The 22092-nt window shown below is 44.8% G+C and overlaps 1 protein-coding gene across 1 annotated transcript in view; it reads right to left on the reverse strand.

Annotated features, from left to right (window-relative positions):
* LOC127578169 (A disintegrin and metalloproteinase with thrombospondin motifs 20-like) overlaps nt 1–22092 on the reverse strand; it is a 487994-nt gene that overhangs the window by 333377 nt on the left and 132525 nt on the right. Inside the window, exons 6-8 of the mRNA XM_052029795.1 lie at nt 17327–17367; nt 12950–12974; nt 5738–5764 (exon numbers count right to left, since the gene is read on the reverse strand). Coding sequence (XP_051885755.1) covers nt 5738–5764; nt 12950–12974; nt 17327–17367 — 93 coding nt within the window. The remainder of the gene's footprint in view (nt 1–5737; nt 5765–12949; nt 12975–17326; nt 17368–22092) is intronic.

The following is a 22092-nucleotide window of genomic DNA, read 5'->3' on the forward strand; positions in this document are numbered from 1 at the left end:
GGGGAGGTGCCGCAATCAACCGCAGGAAGGGCGAGTCCACGCTCTTTGGCAGCTGGCCCGACCGGTCCACTGAAGGTGCCGAGGATCTGAGTTTGGAGAAGCCGGTGCATACAGCGCAAATCGTCTGGAGTGGACAGGCACCACCAGACAGATATCGGGACCACGCGAGCAGTGCCGCCTCGCGGTGGCAGGCAGGAACCCGGTCATCGGGTGTGAGGTGCTCTCAGTGTTGCTGTACCCCAGACCTCACTCCCGCCTCATGGCGGTGTCCGAGCCATCTTCGGTTGACCCGGGCAGAGAATGTCTGACTGATCACCATGCACAGATCCCCAGAGAGTGCCCTTGCCCTTGTCTTGATGGCCACCTGTGCATGCGGCTGCATCGAGCTGTGTGGGGAACTGAAGTGACTAAACACCAGGCGTCACTACCCCCTGAGGTTTCCGGTGTTGCAAAGGATGGGCCTGGCCTCTCTGACACGCAACGTTCCTTTCAGTCGGACTTTGCTGCACTACCTGCCCTTTGTGGAATGGATAATGGAAGAAACAGTTCCCAACACTTGTTCTGTGAAGGTGGCCTCTTTTATTTCAATGAAAACACGATGACACTGGAGGAACTCAGCAGGCCAGGCAGCATAAAGCAGTCTGTCATTGTTTTGGGTCAGGACCTTTCTTCAGGACTGAGGAAGGGTCCCGACCCAAAACGTTGACCGCCTGCTTTTCTCCATGGATGCTGTCTGGCCTGCTGAGTTCCTCCAGCATCATTGTGTTTTTCATCTAGATTCCAGCATCTGCAGTCCTATATTTCTCTGGCCTCTTATATTTCCTCTACCACTGGCTTCAAAGCTCTTCAACGCAGGGCGATATCCTGGTGATACTCCTCTGCACCTTCTCTGGTGCAATCACACCCTAATCTAAGACTGACTAACATTTTATAAAGTTGTCCCATATTTTGCTCCCATTATTCTAAGGCTTGGCTAATGAAGGTAAATATCCTGTATGCCTTCTTTCCCACCTTATCTACTTGTGCTGCCCTTCAGGGATCCATGGATTTGTACATCAAGGTCCCTCTATTTCTCAAGGTTCCTGAGGGCCCTACCATTCACTGTTCATGCCCAATGCATATTAGTCCTCCCAACATGCATCACCTCACACTTTTCAGGATTAAATGCCATGCTATTGCTCTGCCCAAGATTGTCCTCCTGACTATCAACAAGACCACTAATTTTCATGTCATCTGCAGACTGACTGCTTGTACCTCCGACACCCACATCCATATCATTCATGTACACGATGGAGAGGAAAAGTCTCAGCACTGATTGATGTGGTATACCACTTGTCACAGGTTTCCAATCACAGAAGAGAAACCCGACACCATCACCCTCCATCTCCTATTACCCAGCTAATTTTGGATCTGATTTGAGAATTAGTCTTGAATCTCATAGCCTGGAACCATTTGGACCAGTTTTCCATGTGGGACACTGTCAATGGCCTTACTTCATTGAGACTAAACCAACCTCACTGCCCTCATCAATGCATTATGTTGCCTCTTGGAAAAATTCTGTCAAATTAGTCAGATGGGATCTCCCCCTGACAAAGGTATGTTGACCATCTTTGATCAACTGCTGGAAGTGTAGATTAATCCTGTTCCTCGGAATATTTTTCTAATAACTCTCCTACAACTGAGATTGGACTCATAGGTTCAGAAGAACACACACCGGTTTTTATTGAAGGGTCAGCAGTGGAAAGCATGTGCAACTTTGAGTTCCTGGGCGTCAGCTTCTCAGAGAATCTATCCTGGGCCCAACACGTTGATGCAATCACGAAGAAGGCATGCCAGTGGCTCTACTTCATTTGGAGTTTGAGGAGATTCGGTATGTCACCAAAGACTCTTGCAAATTTCTATGGATATATGGTGGAGAGCATTCTGACTGGTTGTATCACCGGAGGTTGTGGTTGTATGGAGGCTCCAATGTTCAGGATCGAAAGAGGCTGCAGAGGGTTGTACACTCAGCCAGCTCAACCCTGTCTAATCAATGACTCCACTTTCAGTGAACCATGTACTTGTACTTCAAGGTCCCACTGTTCTACAACACTCTCCAGGGCCCTACCATTCATTGTGAAAGTCCTACCTCGATTTGACTTTCCAAAGTGTGACACATCACACTTATCCAAATTGAACTCCATTTGCCATTCCTTGGCCCACTTACTCAGCTTATCAAGATCCCCCTGTGATCGAGGACATCGAGGACATCTTCGAGAGGCGGTGCCTCAAGAAGGCGGCATCCATTATTAAGGACCCTCACCATCCGGGACATGCCCTCTTCACGTTACTACCATCGGGGAGGAGGTACAGGAGCCTGAAGACCCACACTCAATGATTCAGGAACAGCTTCTTCCCCTCCGCCATCAGATTTTTGAATGGTCCATGAACCCATAAACACTGCCTCGTTATTCCTCTCTTGCATTATTTATTTTTGTAACTTTATGTCTTGCACTGTACTGCTGCCACAAAACAACAAATTTCACGACATATGTCAGTGGTAATAAACCTGATTCTGATTCACACTTGTTGTTCTCCCATCATTTGACACCTCACCTATGACTAGCAAAGATTTAAAAATCACTGTCACCTTTGCCTTTGCCTCCCACACCAACCTGTGATACATCTCATCAGGTCTTGGTGATTTATCCAACTCTAAGCCTGCTAAGACTTCTAATATCTCCTCCTGTTTAATGATAACATGTTCTAGAAGTCCACCACCCTCCTCCCTGAATTCTCCAGCGGCAATGTCCTTCTCGTTAATAAATACAGATGTGAAGTATTCATTGAAGACCTCACCCACACTCAGATTACCATTTTGGTCGCAGATATACCCTACTCTTTCCCTGGTTGAGCTCTTGCCCTTCAAATACATGAAATTCTTTCGGATTTTCCTTGATCTTGTCTGCCAGCGTCCCCCTTTGCTACATTCCTTTTAGAAGTACCCCCCCTTCACTTGAAGTGCCTCCCTTTCTTCAGTACCTGCTACATAACAACTCCTCTGCCCAAGACCACAAGAAATTGCAGAGAGTTGTGAATACAGCCCAGTCTATCACAAAATCTGCTGTCCCCTCCTCTGACTCTGTCTACACTTCCCGCTGCCCCTGTAAAGCAGCCAACATAACCAAAGACCCCTCCCACCCCGGATATTCTCTCTTCTCCCCCCTCCCATTGGGCAGAAGATACAAAAGCTTGAGAACACGCACCACCAGGCTCAAGGACAGCTTCTATTGCACTGTTAGAAGACTCTTGAATGGACCTCTTGTACGATAAAGATGAACTGTTGATCTCTTCATCGTTCAATCTACCTCATCGTACCCTTGCACTCTATTGTCTACCTGCACTGCGCTTTCTCTATATTCTGCATTCTGCTATTGCTTTTCCTTTTGTAGTACCTTAATGTACTTATGTTTGGAATGATCTGTCTGGATGGCATGGAAACAAAGTTTTTCACTGTACCTCGGTATATGTGACAATAATAAACTAATTACCAATGACCTTTTATTTTAAATCCACGTCTCGATATCCCTTGAGCCCCAGGGTTCCTTGGACTTGCTGCCTTTACCTATCACCCTGATGGAAACACACTGGCCCTAAGCTCTCATTATTCCACTTTAATTAAGTAGCTGCTTCCAGGTCCTGTCATATGATATTCAAATCAGCTTCCGCCAGCAATTCAGGACATCCATTTCCAGAACATTCGCACACCTTCCCATAACTACCTTGAAACTCCACAGAGCTTCCTCCAAATTGCACTCCCACTTGGCTACATTCCCAAAGATTAGGCCCAGTACTGCCATCTCTTTGTTTAAAAAATCCCTAAGTGTTGAAATTCCTCAGGGGGCAGGGGTTCCTTGGCACAGTCCTCTTCACCTGCTTCATCAATGACCTTCGTTCCATCATAAGGTAAGAGGTGGGGATGTTGCTGATGAGCACAAATTGCTTCATTCCATTAGCAACTTCTCGGTAATGAAGTAGTCCACGCCTGCATGCACTTGGACCAAGAAATATTCAGGCATGTGAATACTCTTCACATGTCTGTATTTGTGTAGCCCCAGACATACTCAGGAAGCTCAGCACCGACTGGGAAAAAGCAGCCCGGTTTGCAGACAACCTATCCACCGGCCTTGTCGTTCATCCCCTCCACACACAGCCTTGGCTGGAGTCTGCGTCATCCACAAAGTGCAGTGCCAAGGCTGTTCCAAAAGCACCTCCCAAACTCGTGACCTCCTCCAAGGACAAGGATAGCAAGTGCAGTCTCCTCAAATGACAACATCCTGAGGTTGGCGGATGTTCTTTTCTTATCCTGTGTCTAAATTCTGGAGCCCCCCACTTCCCCAGCAACACTGTCCTTCACCAGGACAGCGGCATGTTGTTCACTGTCTTCGCAAGGACAATTGGGGATAAGCAATAAAGGCTGAAATAAAGAACAAAAAAGGGGTATATTGCATGATCTGAAAGAAAAATGCACTTATGTTTGTACAATATTTATGATCATCAGATCTTCCCAGACACTTCACAAACCAGTGAACTATTTCTTGACTCATAATCCTTGTTGTTCTGACATGAACGTCATTAATTTCCTGACACGTTCTCACCGGCTACTTCCCAACCACTTCCCAAAGTTCCTCATGCTGCCCAGTGAGAGACATGTGGTTTCTCAGCAGTTTATGCTGAACCAGCGCTAGATTACATCCAAGCAGCTTCAGCAAAGCAAATGGTGAGTTTTGGATAAAGCATCTTATTAATATATTAATTTTGCTAAAATGTACTGAACTTTCCTTTAACCTCCTCTATGGTTTTAGCTTCTCTGCATTTCAATGGTGTTCTGTGGGTGGGGTTTGACCGGCAGGACCCAGAGTCCCATACTCGCCGATCACATTGCAATCGCTCAGGAACTAACCCATGGAGGACAGTCGTCAGGAAATATCTGGCAGTCAACTGGGTAGAATTTCACAGCTTCTGCACTTGTGCGCACTTGAGGTCAAATACTTACAATGACACAGAGGGAGGTCTCTGGGACCCTCCCTGACTCCAGTGATTCCTGAAAGATCACCACTAATGCCTCCACAATCCCTTCAGCTACCTCTTTCAGAACCTTGGGATGTTGTCCATCTGGTCCAGGTGATTTATCCACCTTCCGGCCTTTCAGCTTCCCCAACGCCTCCTCCTTAGTAATGCCCACTGAACTCACTTCTTCCCCCGGACTCTGTTGAATTTCTGGCATGTTACTGGTCTCTTCCACTGTGAAGACTGACGCAAAGTACCCATTCATTTCCTCCGTCATTTGCTTGTTCCCCATTACTACATCTCCAGTGTCATTTTCCAGCGGTCCAATGTCCACTCTTGCCCCTTTCTTTCCCTTTATGTATCTAAAAAAAACTTCTGGAATCTTCTTTTATATTATTGCCTTGTTTACCTTCGTGTTTCATCTTATCTTCCCTTATAACTTTTTTAGTTGTCCTCTGTCAGTTTCTCAATTGTCTGGGAGAATCTTCACCACACTGTGTGCCTTCTCGTTTGCTTTTATGCTGTCCCTGACTTCCCTTGTCTGCCATGAACTGGAACCAACCACACACTGGAAACTTAGTGAGTTGTACAGGAGCACAGGAGCTGAGGCTCTGGTGAATATCACAAGTTCTTCTCTTGTGCACCAGTCATGGCACCTTGTCAGATAGCTCTGGAAATCCAAATACACCACGTCTCTCCGTTTCCCCTCTATCGACTCTGCTTGTTACATCCTCAAAGAACGGAAACAAATTTGTCAAACGTGATGTGCCTTTCACAAAACCATGTTGACTTAGTTTGATTACATTAGGTTTCTGTAAATGACCAGCTATTTCTTCCTTGATTATAGACTCCAGCATCGTACCCACAACAGATGTTAATAAGCTAACAGGCCTGCAGTTTCCCACTTTTTCTTCTTCCTCCTTTCTTGAACAACGACGTCGCACCTGCAGTTGTCCAATCCACTGCTACCTTCCAGGAACTCGGTCTGTTTTGAAAAACTTCAGCCAATGTCTCCACTGTCTCCGCAGTCACTTCCTTTAAAACCCTCATGTGCAGGCCATCTGGACCTGGTGACTTGTCTGCATTTAGTCCCATTAGTTTTTCCAATACCTTGTCCCTGGTCACAGGGATCGTTATTTGAAGCCAGCCCGTCAGATATCTCTGGGATGTTTGCAGTGAAGAATTGATTTAACTTATCTGTAATGTCTTTGTCAAATCCCCAGTCTCGCCCTTTAGGGGTCCCACATTTACCCCAGCTACCCGCTTTCCCCCTCCCCTGTTTTCTCCTTCCTGGTTAACCTTTTCAGTCTCTCACTCTGGTCTACCACCAGCCCTGGTCACTTTATGAGCTCTTGTGTTGGATTTAACACTTTCCTTGACATTTTTTGTTAACCATGAATGGTTCTTCTTTCTCCTCTTTCCAACTGGATATATTTCTGTTGAGCATTCTGAAGAAGCTGTTTAAATACCTGCCCCTGCTCACCCACTGCCCTGCCCCTCTGCCTATTTACCCTGTCCAGTCAGAACAACTTGACCTTTTCACCATTGGTCCTCCTTCTGACCCTTTCTTTGATCAAACTGGAAAAATCTAATCCTGACCTCCTTACCCACTGGGGCTTTGAGTGCTCTCAGAACCTATCTTATTCAGGCTCATCCCTACAAACGAATGAAATATTTGCAGACATATTTAACCTCTCCCTGCTTCAATCTCAGGTTCCCACCTGTTTTAAGAAGACCACTATCATCCTGGTACCAAAGAAAAACAAGGTAACGTGCCTTAATGACTACCGACCAGTGGCTCTGACATCCACCATCATGAAGTGCTTCGAGAGGCTGGTCACGCCATGCATTACCTCCAGCTTCCTGGACAACCTCTAATGGCAGATGCCATCTCCCTGGCCCTACACTCATCTCTGGAGCATCTGCACAGTAAAGACACTTTAGACTATTGTTTATTGACTACAGCTCCACCTTCAATACTATAATTCCAAGCAAACTCATCACCAAACTCTGAAACCTGGGACTCAACACCTCCCTCTGCAACTGGATCCTTGACTTTCTGACCGATCAACCACGATCAGTGAGGATAGGCAGCAACACCTCCACCACAATTATTCTCAATATTGGTGCCCCACAAGGCTAAATCCTCAGCCCTCTACTCTACTCCCTATATACTCATGACTGCGTGGAGAGATTCTGCTCTAACTCCATCTACAAGTAGTAGGCCATATCTCAAATAATGATGTCTGAGTACAGGAAGGAGATAAAGAGCTTAGTGACATGGTGTTATGACAACAACCTTTCCCTCAGTGTCAGAAAAACAAAAGAGCTGGTCATTGACTTCAGGAAAGGGGGCGGTGCACATGCACCTGCCTACATCAATGGTGTTGAGGTTGAGAGGGTTGAGAGCTTAAAGTTCCTAGGAGTGAACATCACCAATAGCCTGTCCTGGTCCAACCATGTAACGCCATGGCCAAGAAAACTCACCAGCACCTCTACTTCCTCAGGACGCTAAAGAAATTTGGCAAGTCCCCTTTGACACCAATTTTTATTGATGCACCATAGAAAGCATCCTATCTGGATGCATCATGGTTTGGTATGGCAACTGCTCTGCCCAGGACATCAAGAAACTGCAGAGAGATATGGACACAGCCCAGTGCATCACGGAAACCAGCCTCCCCTCCATGGACTCTGTCTACACCTCTCGCTGCCTTGGTGAAGCAGCCAGCATAATCAAAGAACCCACCCACCCGGGTCATTCTCTCATTTCCCCTCTCCCATCAGGCAGAAGATACAGGAGCCCGAGGGCACATACCACCAGGCTCAAGGACAGATTCTATCCCACTGTGATAAGACTATTGAATGGTTCCCTTACACGATGAGGTGGACTCTTAACCACACAATCAACCTTGTTTGACCTTGCACCTTATTGTCTACCTGCAATGCACTTCCCTGTGGCTGTGACACATTACTCTGTATTCTGTTATTGTTTTTACCCTGTACTACCTCAATGCACTGTGTAATGAATTGATCTGTACAAATGGTATGCAAGACAAGATTTTCACTGTACCTCGGTACAAGTGACAATAATAAACCAATACCAGTACCAAATCCAACCTCACTGTTTGGGAAGCAAATGCTTCACTTGGTAATTTCTCCCACTGCTCTCCGATGCTCCATCACAGAGACCACTGGTGGATTACATTTCCCCTGCCTGATGCAACACATTTGTGTGGATCACTGTTTGTGCTAATTTCACACAGTATGAAGCCTACTTGAAGTGGCTGCAAAAAACAGTACAAACCAACATTTGTGCAATTGCAGTCACAGGTCTGCAAACAGAAAAGCTCAGAGTAAACCCACAGATGTGGTTTTGTGTCACCACAGAAGCCACAGTGTTAAGTGATGGGAATTTATTACATTCCTGAGTTACAAAACATGCATAACTTCAAGGGTGATGCACTGGAATTTTACAAAGATGAAATGGGACATTGTATTCTGCATTTCTGGCAGTGAGAACATTTCCTCTGTTCTGCAGCCTGTCTGCTGCCTTGGACCCTCCCAAATCTCTGCAAGGTGAGTTTGCTCCAGGGCCTCAAATAGGAAATGTGAAAGTGATCTTTTCCTTTAGAACAACAGCACAGAGGTCATCAGTATCACCAGGCCAATCACCGTTTCCATCTGAGGCAGGCTTGCTGATAGTGACAAGCTCAGCACCAAAATTATCTCAGTGAATCAGAATCAGGATCAGGTATATTATCATCGACATATGTCGTGAAATGTGTTGTTTTGCAGCAGCAGTACAGTGCAAGAGATAAAAATTATGATAAATTACAAAAATATATAAATAGTGCAAAACAGGAATAACGAGGCAGTGTTCATGGGTTCATGGACTGTTCAGAAACCTGATGGCGGAGGGAAAGAAGCTGTTCCTCAAACATTGAGTGTGGGTCTTCAGGCTCCTGTACCTCCTCCCTAAATAGTAGTAATGAGAAGCGGGCATGTCCCGGATGGTGGGGGTCCTTAGTGATGGATGCCACCTTCTTGAGGCACCACCTCTTGAAGATATCCTCAATGGCGGGGAGGCTTGTGTCCATGATGGAGCTGGCTGAGTCTACAACCCTCTGTAGCCTCTGCACATTGGAGCCTCCATACCAGGCTGTGATGCAACCAGTCAGAATGCTGTCCACTGCACTTCTATAGAAATTTGCAAGAGTCTTTGGTGATATATCAAATCTCCTCAAACTCCTAATGAAGTAGAACCACTGACAGCCTTCTTTGTGCTAGCATCAATGTGTTGGGCCCAGGACAAATCCTCGGAGATGTTGACGCCCAGGAACTTGAAGCTGCTCACCCTTTCCACCGCTGAGCCCTCAATGAATACTGGTGTGTGTGTGTGTGTGTGTGTGTGTGTGTGTGTGTGTGTGTGTGTGTGTGTGTGTGTGTGTGTGTGTGTGTTCTCAGACCGATAGAGGGATCCAAAATCCAAGATTATCTAGGGCATAGATGGGGTGGTTAGCTAGAAGTTTTTTGTTGCCATAATGGAGATATTTAAGCAGAGGGCACAGGTTTAAATAGAAGAAGAAGAAGGTTAGCGGGGACCTGGGAAATTTTTTTCACCCAGGTGAACATTGTTTGAGAGGGTGGTGGAGGCAGGTACTCTCAAAACATTTAAACAATATCAGGATGAGCACCTGAGTCACCAAGGCATAGAAGGCTATAGACCAAGTGCTGGTAAATGGGATAAGGTTGGATAAGTATATGATTGTTGCATTGACTTGGTGGCTGAAGGTCAGTGTGACCCTTCGACTCTGTGTGGTCTGACTTCATGATATCACAGACTCTTCTTCATCATTGGATCGAAATGCTGGAACTCACTGTCCCACATGGACTGCAGTGACCCAAGCCAGCAGCTCACCTCCATTTCCTCCAAAGGTAATTAGGAATAAGCGTTAAATGTTGACCATATTTCAAGGTGAGAATTTTTTTTAAAAATTTTGACTTCAGGATGGGCAAGGTGCCACTGGGATAGGAGCAACTTTTGTACCTTGCCTTGGAATCATTACCTGAACGTGAGCTGGACAGGCAGCATTAGCAGCCGACTTAACCCACCGGAGCATCGTAGCCAAGTTCAATCCTTCCTTATTGAGCATCCAAGGGGAGGTACTGGGTAACATTTGAGCAAACAGGAGAATCCTGGTGACTTTTCCCTTCTCTGATCCAAGTCCTTGGGAACTAAGGGTAATGTCATTAACTTTCTGCAGCTGTAAACAATTAACTCAGCATCAGATGGATATAAACCTTAACTATATTTCTTCCTTCAATACCATAATTCCAAGCAAACTCATTTCCAAACTCCTCGACCTGGGACTGAACACCTCCCTCTGTAACTGGATCCCTGACTTCCTGACCAACAGACCACAATTAGTGAGGATAGGCAGCAACATCTCGGCCATGATTATCCTCAACATTGGTGCCCCACAAGGCTGAGTCCTCAGCCCCCTACTCTACTCCCTATACACTCATGACTGCATGGCCAGATTCTGCTCTAACTCCATCTAAAAGTTTGCAGATGACACCACCATACTGGCACAGATCTCAAATAATGATGAGTCAGAGTACAGGAAGGAGACAGAGCACCTGGTGACATGGTGGCATGACAACAACCTTCCCTCAATGTCGGCAAAATAAAAGAGCTGATCATTGACTTCAGGAAGCAGGGCGGAGTACAAGCCCCTGTCTGTATCCATGGTGCTGAGGTGGAGATGGCTGAGAGCTTCGGTATAAAGGGACGCCTTTCTATTCTGAGGCTGTGCACTCTGGTCCTAGACTCTCCCACCACTGGAAACATCCTCTCCATGTCCACTCTATCCAGACCTTTCAATATTCAGTAATTTTAAATGAGATCCCCTGTCAACCTTCTAAACTCCAGAAAGTACAGGCCCACAACCATCAAATGATCCCCATACATTAACCCTTTCATCCCCAGGATCATTCTTGAAAACCTCCTCTGGACCCTCTCCAATGCTAGCACACCCTTCCTAAGATATGGGGCCCAAAACTGCTCACAATACTCCAAATGTGGTTTGACCAATGCCTTTTAAAGCCTCAGCATTACATCCTTGATTTTATATTCTAGTCCTCTTGAAATGAATGCTGACATTGCATTTCCTCTTTCTTACTCCTGACTCAACCTGCAAGTTAACCTTTCAGGAATCTTGCACTAGGACTCTCAAGTCTCCTTGCACCTCCGATTTCTGAATTTGTTCCCCGTTTATGCCTTCATTGCTTCTACCAAAGTGCATGACCATGCATTCTGTTATTGCTTTTCCTTCAGTTCTACCTTGATATACTTATATTTGGAATGATCTGTCTGGATGGCATGCAAAGAAAGCTTTTCACTATATCTTGGTACATGTGACAACAATATGCAATTACCATAGCTTCTTAGTTGGTATCATACAGTTAAAGGGGCAAAATTAAAGAGCTATCAGGACTAATATCGAGAGGCAAGACCCTTAACAGTGTTGAAGAGCAGAGAGACCTTGGGGTGCAAGTCCATGGCTCATTGAAAGTGGCTACACAGGTGGACAGGGTGATTAAGAAGGCTTATGGAATGTTTTCTTTCACTAATCGAGGTGCCATACAATCTCTTTAAACTATGAAGGACATAATGGATGTAATAGTCATGAGTAGTGACCTATTAACCCAGCTCCAGGACACTGGTAAAGGTGTTCCTCAGGGCAATGTTCTCAGCCCAACCATCCTTTTCTTTAAACAAATGACTTTCCTTTCCTTTGATAAGGTTCCTCATGGAAGGCTTATTCAGAAAGTCAGGAGGCATGGGATCCAGGGAAACTTGGTTGTGTGGATTCAGAATTAGCTCACCCATAGAAGACAGAGGGTGGTGGTAGATGGAAAGCATTTTGCCTGGAGGTCGGTGACCAGTGGTGTTTGGCAGGGATCTGTGCTGGGTCCCCTGCTCTTTGTGATTTTTGTAAATGACTTGGATGAGGATGTGGAAGGGTGGGTTAGTAAGTTTGCTGATGATACAAAGGTTGGTGGTGTTGTGGATAGTGTAGAAGGTTGCTGTAGATTACAACAGGATATTGATAGAATGCAGAGCTGGGCTGAGAAGTGGCAGATGGAGTTCAACCTGGCTAAGCGTGAAGTGATACACTTTGGGATATCGAATTCGAAAGCAGAATACAAGATTAATGGCAGGACTCTTAGCAGTGTGGAGGAACAGAGGGAACTTGGGGTCCACGTCCATAGATCCCTCAAAGTTGCCACACAGCTCAATAGGGTTGTTAAGAAGGCATATGGAGAGTTGGCCTTCATTAGTTGGGGTATTGAGTTCAAGAGCCGCGAGGTGATGTTGCAGCTCTATAGAACTCTGGTCAGATCACACGGAGTATTGTGTTCAGTTCTGGTCACCTCATTACAGAAAGGATGTGAAAAGTTTAGAGAGAGTGCAGAGGAGATTTACCTGGATGTTGTCTGGACTGGAGACCATGTCTTATGAGGATAGGTTGAGCGAGCTAGGGCTTTTCTCTTTGGAGAGAAGGAGAATGAGAGGTGACTTGATCGAGGTGTACAAGATGATAAGAGGCATAGATCGAGTGGTAGGTCAGAGACTTTTTTGCAGGGCAACAATGGCTAACATGAGGGGACATAATTTTAAGGGGATTGGAGGAAAGTATAAGGGGGATGTCAGGGGTAAACTTTTTACACAGAGAGTGGTGGGTGCGTGGAACACACTGCCGGCAGAGGTTGTGGAGGCAGATACATTAGGGACATTTGAGAGACTCTTAGATAGACACATGAATGATAGAAAAATAGGGGGCTATGTGAGAGAGAAGGGTTAGATAGATCTTAGAGCAGGATAAAATGTTGGCACAACATTGTGGGCCGAAAGGCCTGTACTGTGCTGTCGTGTTCTATGTTCTTCAGACGATCAGAAGTGGGTGCTCACTTTGACATAACTTCAGGTATATATTTGGATGGTTATAAACCAAGGGTGGGGATGGTCTTTAAGTGGATTGGGACAATGAAAGCAGCTTGCCTGAATAAAGAGACCAAAATCCTCAAAGCTTTTGCATGGGCTCAGAAGGCAACTCAAACCACAAACATTCCATTCTGAGACCTCACAGCAGACTAAGAACTCACAGGAACTATTCCAGAGCAGATGCCCGCCTCAGCATGGAGACAAAAACTGCCAGTAGTTCAATGCCCGATGCTGAAGTGTTTAAGAAGATGAGCAGATTCCCTTCAGTGCTCAGCACCAAACTGACATAGGATGCTTACTTAACGGGACACAGGTTCTGGGCCACATCTAACTTGCTGTCAATGTACGTGTCTGCCTTACACCAGATGGTGACTACAACGGCCAGCAAAATTCTACATCACCTGGATGTTAGGATTCTGCAAGGTGACATCTATCAATCTATATCTGAAAAATAGAACATAGAACATAGAACAGTACAGCACAGAACAGGCCCTTCGTCCCACAATGTTGTGCCGACATAGCTAATTCCTCCTACCTACAGAATGCCCATATCCCTCCATGTCCTCTCATTCATGTGTCCATCCAAGCCCATCTTAAAAGCTCCCAATGAATTAGCCTCCACCACCCTATCAGGCAACGCATTCCAGGCATCCACTACTCTTTCAGTAAAAAACATACCCCTCATGTCTGTTCTGAACCTACTCCCTCTCACCTTAAATGAATGCCGTCTGATATTGGATCGCTCAATAATCTGAAAAAGATATTACTTGTCCACCCTATCTATTCCCCTCATAATTTTATACACTTCCAACAGATCACCCCTCAGTCTCTGCCGCTCCAGAGAAAAGAGCCCAAGTTTGTCCAGCCTCTCCTGATAGCACATGCCCTCTAATCCAGGCAGAATCCTAGTAAACCTCCTCTGCACCCTCTCTAAAGTCTCGACATCCTTCCTGTAGTGAGGTGACCAGAATTGCTCACAGTCCTCTAAATGCAGCCTAACCAGAGTTTTATAGAGATGCATCATAACTTTTTGACTCCATACGCAATACCTTGATTAATGACAGCAAACATTCCATAAGCCTTCTTAACCACCTTGTCTACCTGTGTAGCCACTTTCAATGAGCCATGGACTTGCACCCCAAGGTCTCTCTGCTCTTCAACACTGTTAAGGGTACTGCCTCTTGACGTTAGTCCTACCAAGGTGCAACACCTCACATTTAGCCAGGTTAAACTCCATCTGCCATTTCTCTGCCCACATCTGCAACTGATTTACATCCCGCTGTTTCCATCGCCATAGATAATGGAAATAGCAGATATAGTCAATGACTTCTTGATGGGGACAGCCAATCAGCCAAATTGGATTCTGGTTGCTCTGATACTCTATAAGTCTACCAACTTTTAACACATCTAATACATAGAATAACTCCTCCTTCCTGTTGTTTTGGAAGCACCATCTTCCCTGAAGGCAATATACTCATTTAGTACCTTAACAGGCTCTCAGCATCGATGTGCAAGTTCCCATTTCTGTCTTTCATCAGTCTCACCCTCTCATAATTTATGCTTTTTGCACACTTTAGGATTCTCATTTCTGTTGGCAGCTAATCTATCCTCATGCGCGCTGCTTGCCTCTCTTATTTTAGTTTTCAATTCCCTTCCAATTCTGTGGCCTTTAGCCATCAGCTCAGATATATAGCCCATGTTTGTCTTACAAACATTTTGAACTAAGCGCAAGGGTCAGCCAACTGAAAAGCAAAGCAACATGTCCTTGAAGAACAGCTGCAATGATTCAGCTAGGTGGTATTATAATTAAAGCAAAACTTTAGTCAGCTAAATAAGATTCACAGAGTGAGGCGCATTTAATTAATGACAGAAACATATAAAATGGAACTAATTCTTTTGCTAATTTCACACACTTTCAATAATGCTACATGAGAGCAAGTCGATTTTTTTTAAAGATAGAGCAACTTCCACTTACGAAGTACCTTTAACACAGTTAAATCATCCCAAACACTTCACAGGAGCATGATCAAACCAAAACGTTGGCATAGCACATGGAGATTTTAGGACAGATGACCAATATTTTTCTGATTTTCGGCAACATCTTCAAGGGAAGAAAGATTTAGGGGAAACATTTTGGAACTGACTCTATTCATTCAGCAATTATTCTCTTTGTTAAGAAGCAAATGTGTCAAATGAACTTTCATTAGCAAACAAGTCAATAAAAGGAATAACATAAAATTGTCATTTAAAACTCTTTAGTGAGTAAGGGATTAACTTCTTTCAGCTCCATTATCACACAGCAGATTTTTTGATGTTGACGGGATATCAATCCCTGGATGGTGAGTTCACAATGATCAGCCAGGGAATTGGGAATTTGTTTTAAAAGAAAAAAAATGAAGAGAGAGTATGAGAGTGAACTATATACCATAGAACATAGAACCATAGAACAATACAGCACAATACAGGCCCTTCGGCCCACCATGTTGTACCAACCTTTAAACCACGCCTAAAAAAACTTCTTCTCCCAGAGGGTTGTGAATTTGTGGAATGCACTGCCTCAGAGGGCAGTGGAGGCCAATTCTCTGGGCACTTTCAAGAAGGAGCTAGATAGGTTCCTTATAGATAGGGGAATCAAGGGATATGGGGACAAGGCAGGAACAGGATATTGATTGTTGAGGATCAGCCATGATCTCAAAATGGCGGTGCAAACTCGAAGGGCCGAATGGTCTACTTCTGCTCCTATTGTCTATTGTCTATTGTCTAAGACTATCTAACCCCTTCCTCCCACATATCCCGCTATTTTAAATTCCTCCATATGCTTATCTAACAATCTCTTGAACTTGACCAACATATCAGCCTCCACCACCACCCAGGCAGTTCATTCCATGCACCAATCACTCTCTGAGTGAAAAACCTCCCTCTGATATCTCCCTTGAACTTCCCACCCATTACCTTAAAGCCATGCCCTCTTGTATTGAGCATTGGTGTCCTGGGAAAGAGGCGCTGGCCGTCCACTCTATCTATTCCTCTTGATATTTTGTATAACTATCATGTCTCCCCTCATCCTCCTTCTCTCAAATCAGTAAAGCCCTAGCTCCCTTAGTCTCTCCTCATAATCCATACTCTCCAATCCAGGCAGCATCCTGGTAAATCTCCTCTGCACCCTTTCCAATGCTTCCACATCCTTCCTATAATGAGGTGACCAGAATTAGACACAGTACTCTAAGTGTGGTCTAACCAGAGTTTTGTAGAGCTGCATCATTACCTTGCAGCTCTTAAACTCGATCCCACGACTTATGAAAGCTAACATCCCATAAGCTTTTTTAACTATCCTATTCACCTGTGAGGCAACTTTCAGTGAACTGTGGATATGAAACCCAGATCCCTCTGCTCCTCCACACTCCCCAGAATCCTGCCATTAACCTTGTACTCCACCTTGGAGTTTGTCCTTCCAAAATGTACCACCTCACACTTCTCCGGATTGTACTCCATCTGCCACTTGTCAGCCCAGCTCTGCATCCTATCAATATCCCTCTGTAAGCTTCAACAGCCCTCCACACTATCTACAACACCATCGACCTTTGTGTCGTCTGTAAACTTGCTAACCCAGCCTTCCACCCCCTCATCCAAGTCATTAATAAATATCATGAAAAGTAGAGGTCCCAGAACCGATCCCTGTGGGACACAGCCCTCCAATCCGAATGCACTTCCTCCACCACAACTCTCTGCTTTCTACAGGCAAGCCAATTTTGAATCCACACGGCCAAGCCTCCCTGGATCCTTTGGCCTCTGACCTTCTGAAGAAGCCTACCATGTGGAACCTTGTCGAACACCTTACTAAAATCCCTGTAGACTACATCTACTGTACTACCTGCATCAATCTTCCTGGTCACCTCCTCAAAGAACCCTATCAGGCTTGTGAGGCAAGATCTTCCCCTCACAAATCCATGCTGGCTGTCCCTAATCAGTCCATGATTCTCTAAATGCTCATAGATCCTATCTCTTAGAATCCTTTCTAACAGCTTACCCACCACAGACGTAAGGCTCACTGGTCTGTAATTCTCTGGACTATCCCTACTACCCTTTTTGAATAAGGGGACAAATTTTGCCACCCTCCAGTCCTCCGGTACCATTCCCATGGACAACGAGGACTCAAAGATCCTAGCCAACAGTTCAGCAATCTCCTCCCTCACCTCACAAAGCAGCCTGGGGAATATTCCATCAGGCCTCGGAGACTTATCTGTTCAAATATTTTCTAACAGCTCCAACACATCCTCTTTCTTGATCTCCACGTGCTCTAGAACATTAACCTTACCAACACTGTCCTCAGCGGCATCAAGGCCCCTCTCCTTGGTGAATACTGAAGAGAAGTATTCATTGAGAACCTCACCCACTTCCACAGCTTCCAGGCACATCTTCCCACCTTTGCCTCTAATCAGACCTACCTTTACTCTCGTCATCTTTCTGCTCTTCAAGTACAAGAAAAAAGCCTTGGGATTCTCCTTAACCCTACTCGCCAAGGCCTTTTCATGTCCCCTTCTCGCTCTCCACAGCCCCTTCTTAAGTTCCTTCCTTGCTACCCTATATTCCTCACGAGCCCTATCTGATCCTTGCTGCTTACATCTTATGTATGCTGCCTTCTTCTCCCTAACTAGTTTTTCCACCTCTCTCGTCACCCACGGTTCCTTCACTCTGCCATTCTTTCTCTGCCTCACCGGGACAAATTTATCCCTAACATCCTGCAGGAGATCCTGGAACATCGACCACATCCCCATCGTACATTTCCCTTCAAAAATGTCATCCCAATTTACACTCCCAAGTTCTCGCCTTATAGCCTCATAATTTGCCTTTCCCCAATTAAATATCTTCCCGTCCTCTTTGTTCCTATCCCTGTCCATGACAATGCTAAAGGTTATGGAGCAATGGTCACTGTCCCCCAAATTCTCACCCACCAATAGACCTGTCACCTGACCCGGTTCATTACCTAATACTAAATCTAATATGGCATTCCCTCTAGTCGGCCTGTCAACATACTGCGTCAGGAATCCACAGTATGGATTATATCCACAGTATATAAAGGACAGAGATTAAAAGTTTCGACAGATATATTTAAAAGAAGGAAGCAGTTGAAGTAAGTGATGGTCCTTCAGGGATGACACTTGGAAATTAATAATGAGGAACAGAGAAGTGACAGGTATTCAAAATAATTAGTATTTGTGGTAAAAATTCACTAAAAACATCCAAGTAACAATGGATAATCAAGAGATTGTAGGGAGCTGGGAACTTAACATTCAATAAGGTGCCACATAAAAGATTAGAAGGGCCATGAGTTAAGAGCAGACAATTTTGGGGTAATCTATTGGCATAGACAGGGAATTGGCTTGCTCACAATAAACAGAGAGTTAGGCCAGAAGGTTGATATTCAGATTGTGTAATCAGTAAGTAGTGTGGTGACACAAGGATTGGTGCTGCGGCCTCAACTGCTTACAATCAATGTTAATGACTTCAATGAAGGAATCAAGTTTACTATAGACAAGCTTGCTGATGATACAAACACAGACGAATCAAGTTGTGAGGACACAAAGAGCCTGCATAGGCAGGTCAGGTGATGGAATATAACATGGAAAAAGTGACTTTGGAATGAAAAGTAAAAAGGAAAATTATTATTTAAATGGAGCGAGATGACCAAATGTTGGGGTACGAAAGGATTGGAGGGTCCAGGGGCAAGAAACACAAGGGGCTAGAAGCAGCTACAGCAAATCATTGGGCAAATGGAACTTTGGTCTTTATGGCAGGAATTATGGAGATTAAAGCAGTAAGTTTTAGAACCGTAGAACCATAGAACACTACAGCACAGAAAACAGGCCATTCAGCCCTTCTAGTCTGTGCAAAAACTTTATTCCGCTAGTCCCATTGACCTGCACTCAGTCCATAACCCTCCAGACCTCTCCCATCCATGTATCTATCCAATTTATTCTTAAAACTTAAGAGTGAGCCCACATTTACCACATCAGATGGCAGCTCATTCCACACTCCCACCACTCTCTGAGTGAAGAAGTTCCCCCTAATGTTCCCCCTAAATCTTTCCCCTTTCACCCTAAAGCCATGTCCTCTCATACTTATCTCACCTAATTTAGGTGGAAAGAGCCTACTCGCATTTACTCTGTCTATACCCCTCATAATTTTGTAAAACTCTATCAAATCTCCCCTCATTCTTCTGCGCTCCAAGGAATAAAGCCCTAACCAGTTCAATCTTTCCCTGTAAATCAACTCTTGGGCCCGGAAACATTCTAGTAATTCTTCTCTGCACTCTTTCAATCTTACTGATATCCTTCCTATAGTTAGGTGACCAATGTCTTATACAACCTCACCATAACATCCCAACTCCTATACTCAATACTTTGATTTATGAAGGCCAGGATGTCAAAAGCCTTCTTTACAACCCTGTCTACCTGTGATGCCACTTTCAGGGAATTATGTATCTGAACTCACAGATCCCTTTGTTCCTCCGCACTCCTCAGTGCCCTACCATTTACTGTGTATGTCCTCCCTTGATTTGTCCTTCCAAAATGCAACACCTCACACTTGTCTGCATTAAATTCTATCTGCCATTTTCTGGCCCATTTTTCCAGTTGGTTCAGATCTCTCTACAAGCTTTGAAAGCCTTCCTCGCTGTCCACAACGCCTCCAATCTTAGTGTCATCAGCAAACTTGCTGATCCAATTTACCACATTATCATCGAGATCATTGATATAGACAACAAACAACAATGGCCCCAGCACAGATCCCTGAAGCACACCACTAGTCACAGGCCTCCAGTCTGAGAAACAGCCATCCACTACCACTCTCTGTCTTCTCCCACACAGCCAATTTCGAATCCAGTTTACAACCTCTCCATGGATACCTAGTGTCTGAACCTTCTGGACAAATCTCCCATGTGGGACCTTGTCAAAGGCCTTACTAAAGTCCACGTAGACAACACCCACAGCCTTTCCTTCATCTACTTTCTTGGTAACCTCCTCGAAAAACTCTACAAGATTCATTAAACACGATCTACCATGCACAAAGCCAAGCCGACTATCTTTAATCAGCCCTTGGCTGTCCAAATACCTGTATACTCGATCTCTCAGAACACCTTCCAATAATTTACCTACTACTTATGTCAGGCTCACTGGCCTGTAATTACCTGGTTTACTTTTAGAACCTTTTTTAAACAATGGAACAACATGAGCTACCCTCCAGTCCTCCGGCACCGCACCCGTGGCTAAGGACATTTTAAATATATCTGCCAGGGCCCCTGCAATTTCTACACTAGTCCCTCTCAAGGTCTGAGGAAATATCTTGTCAGGCCTGGGGGATTTATCTACCTTTATTTACTGTAAGGCAGCAAGTACCTCCTCCTCTTTAATCTCTGTATGTTCCATAACACTACTGCTTGTTACCCTTCCTTCCATATCCACTATGCCAGTTTCCTGAGTAAATACTGATGCCAAAGAACTGTTTAAGATCTCCCCCATCTCCTGAGGCTCCACACCTAGCCGACCACTCCGATCTTCTAGGGGACCAATGTTGTTCCTTACTATACTTTTACTCTTAATAAACTCTTCGGGTTTACCTTCACGTCATCTGCCAGAGCAACCTCATGCTTTCCTGATTTCCTTCTTCTGTATTTTCTTACAATTTCTGTACTCTTCAAGTACTCATTTGTTCCTAGTTGCCTATACCTGCTATACACCTCTCTCTTTTTCTTAACCAGATCGCCAATATCCCTTGAAAACTAAGGTTCCCTTTGCTTGTTAACTTTGCCTTTAATCCTGACAGGAACATGAAAACTCTGCACTCTCAAAATTTCATCTTTGAAGGCCTTCCACTTACTGAGCACATCCTTACCAGAAAACAACTTATCCCAATCCAATCTTCCTAGATCCTTTTTCATTTCCCCAAAATTAGCCTTTCTCCAATTTAGAACCTCAACTTGAGGACCAGATCTATCCTTATCCATAATTAACTTGAAACTAATGACATTACGGTCACTGGACCCAAAATGTTCACCTACACATACTTCTGTCACCTGCCCTGTCTGGTTCCCTAATAAGAGATCAAGTATTTCATTCTCTTTCGTTGGTACCGCTATATATTGATTTAGAAAACTTTCCTGAACACATTTGACAAACTCCAAGCCATCCAGCCCTTTTACAGTGTGGGAGTCCCAGTCAATATGTGGAAAGTTAAAATCCCCTACTATTACAACTTTCTGTTTCTTACATTGGTCTGCTACATCCCTACAGATTTGTTCCTCCAATTCTCTCTGACTATTGGGTGGTCTATAATACAACCCTGTTAGTGTGGTCACACATTTCCGTTCCTCAGCTCCACCCATATGGCCTCTGTAGACGAGCCCACCGGGCTGTCCTGTCTACACACAGCTGTGATATTTTCCCTGACTAGTAATGCCACTCCTCCCCCTTTCATCCCTCCCCCTGTATCATGTCTGAAACAACTGAACTCTGGAACATTAAGCTGCCAGTCCTGCCCCTCCTGCAACCAAGTCTCACTAATAGCAATAATGTCATAATCCCATGTGCCAATCCATGCCCTAAGCTCATTTGCCTTACCGACAATACTCCTTGCATTGAAATAGATGCACTTGAGAACATTACTATCATGTACAAACCTTTCATTTCCATCAGAACATGCCATCCTCGCATGACCTTTAACCTTCTCCACTTCACTATCTGCTCTAACACTCTGGTTCCCCTCCCCCTGAAAATCTAGTTTAAACCCCCCGGAGCAGCACTAGCAAACCTACCTGCAAGTATGTTTTGATGCAACTTTGCAGGGTGCTGGTGAAGCTGCATCTGGAACACTGCACACAGTTTTGGTCTCCGTACCGAAGGATGTACGTGCTCTGTAGGCAGTGTAGGAGAGGTGAACAAGGTTGATTCCTGGATAAAGGAAGGTTGAGCAGATTGGGCCTGGTTCATTGGAGCTTAGAAGAATGAGAGGTGAACTGTATAAGATTCTGACAAGGACTG

This window comes from Pristis pectinata, chromosome 15 (assembly GCF_009764475.1).
Source record: "Pristis pectinata isolate sPriPec2 chromosome 15, sPriPec2.1.pri, whole genome shotgun sequence".
Classification (NCBI taxonomy): domain Eukaryota; kingdom Metazoa; phylum Chordata; class Chondrichthyes; order Rhinopristiformes; family Pristidae; genus Pristis; species Pristis pectinata.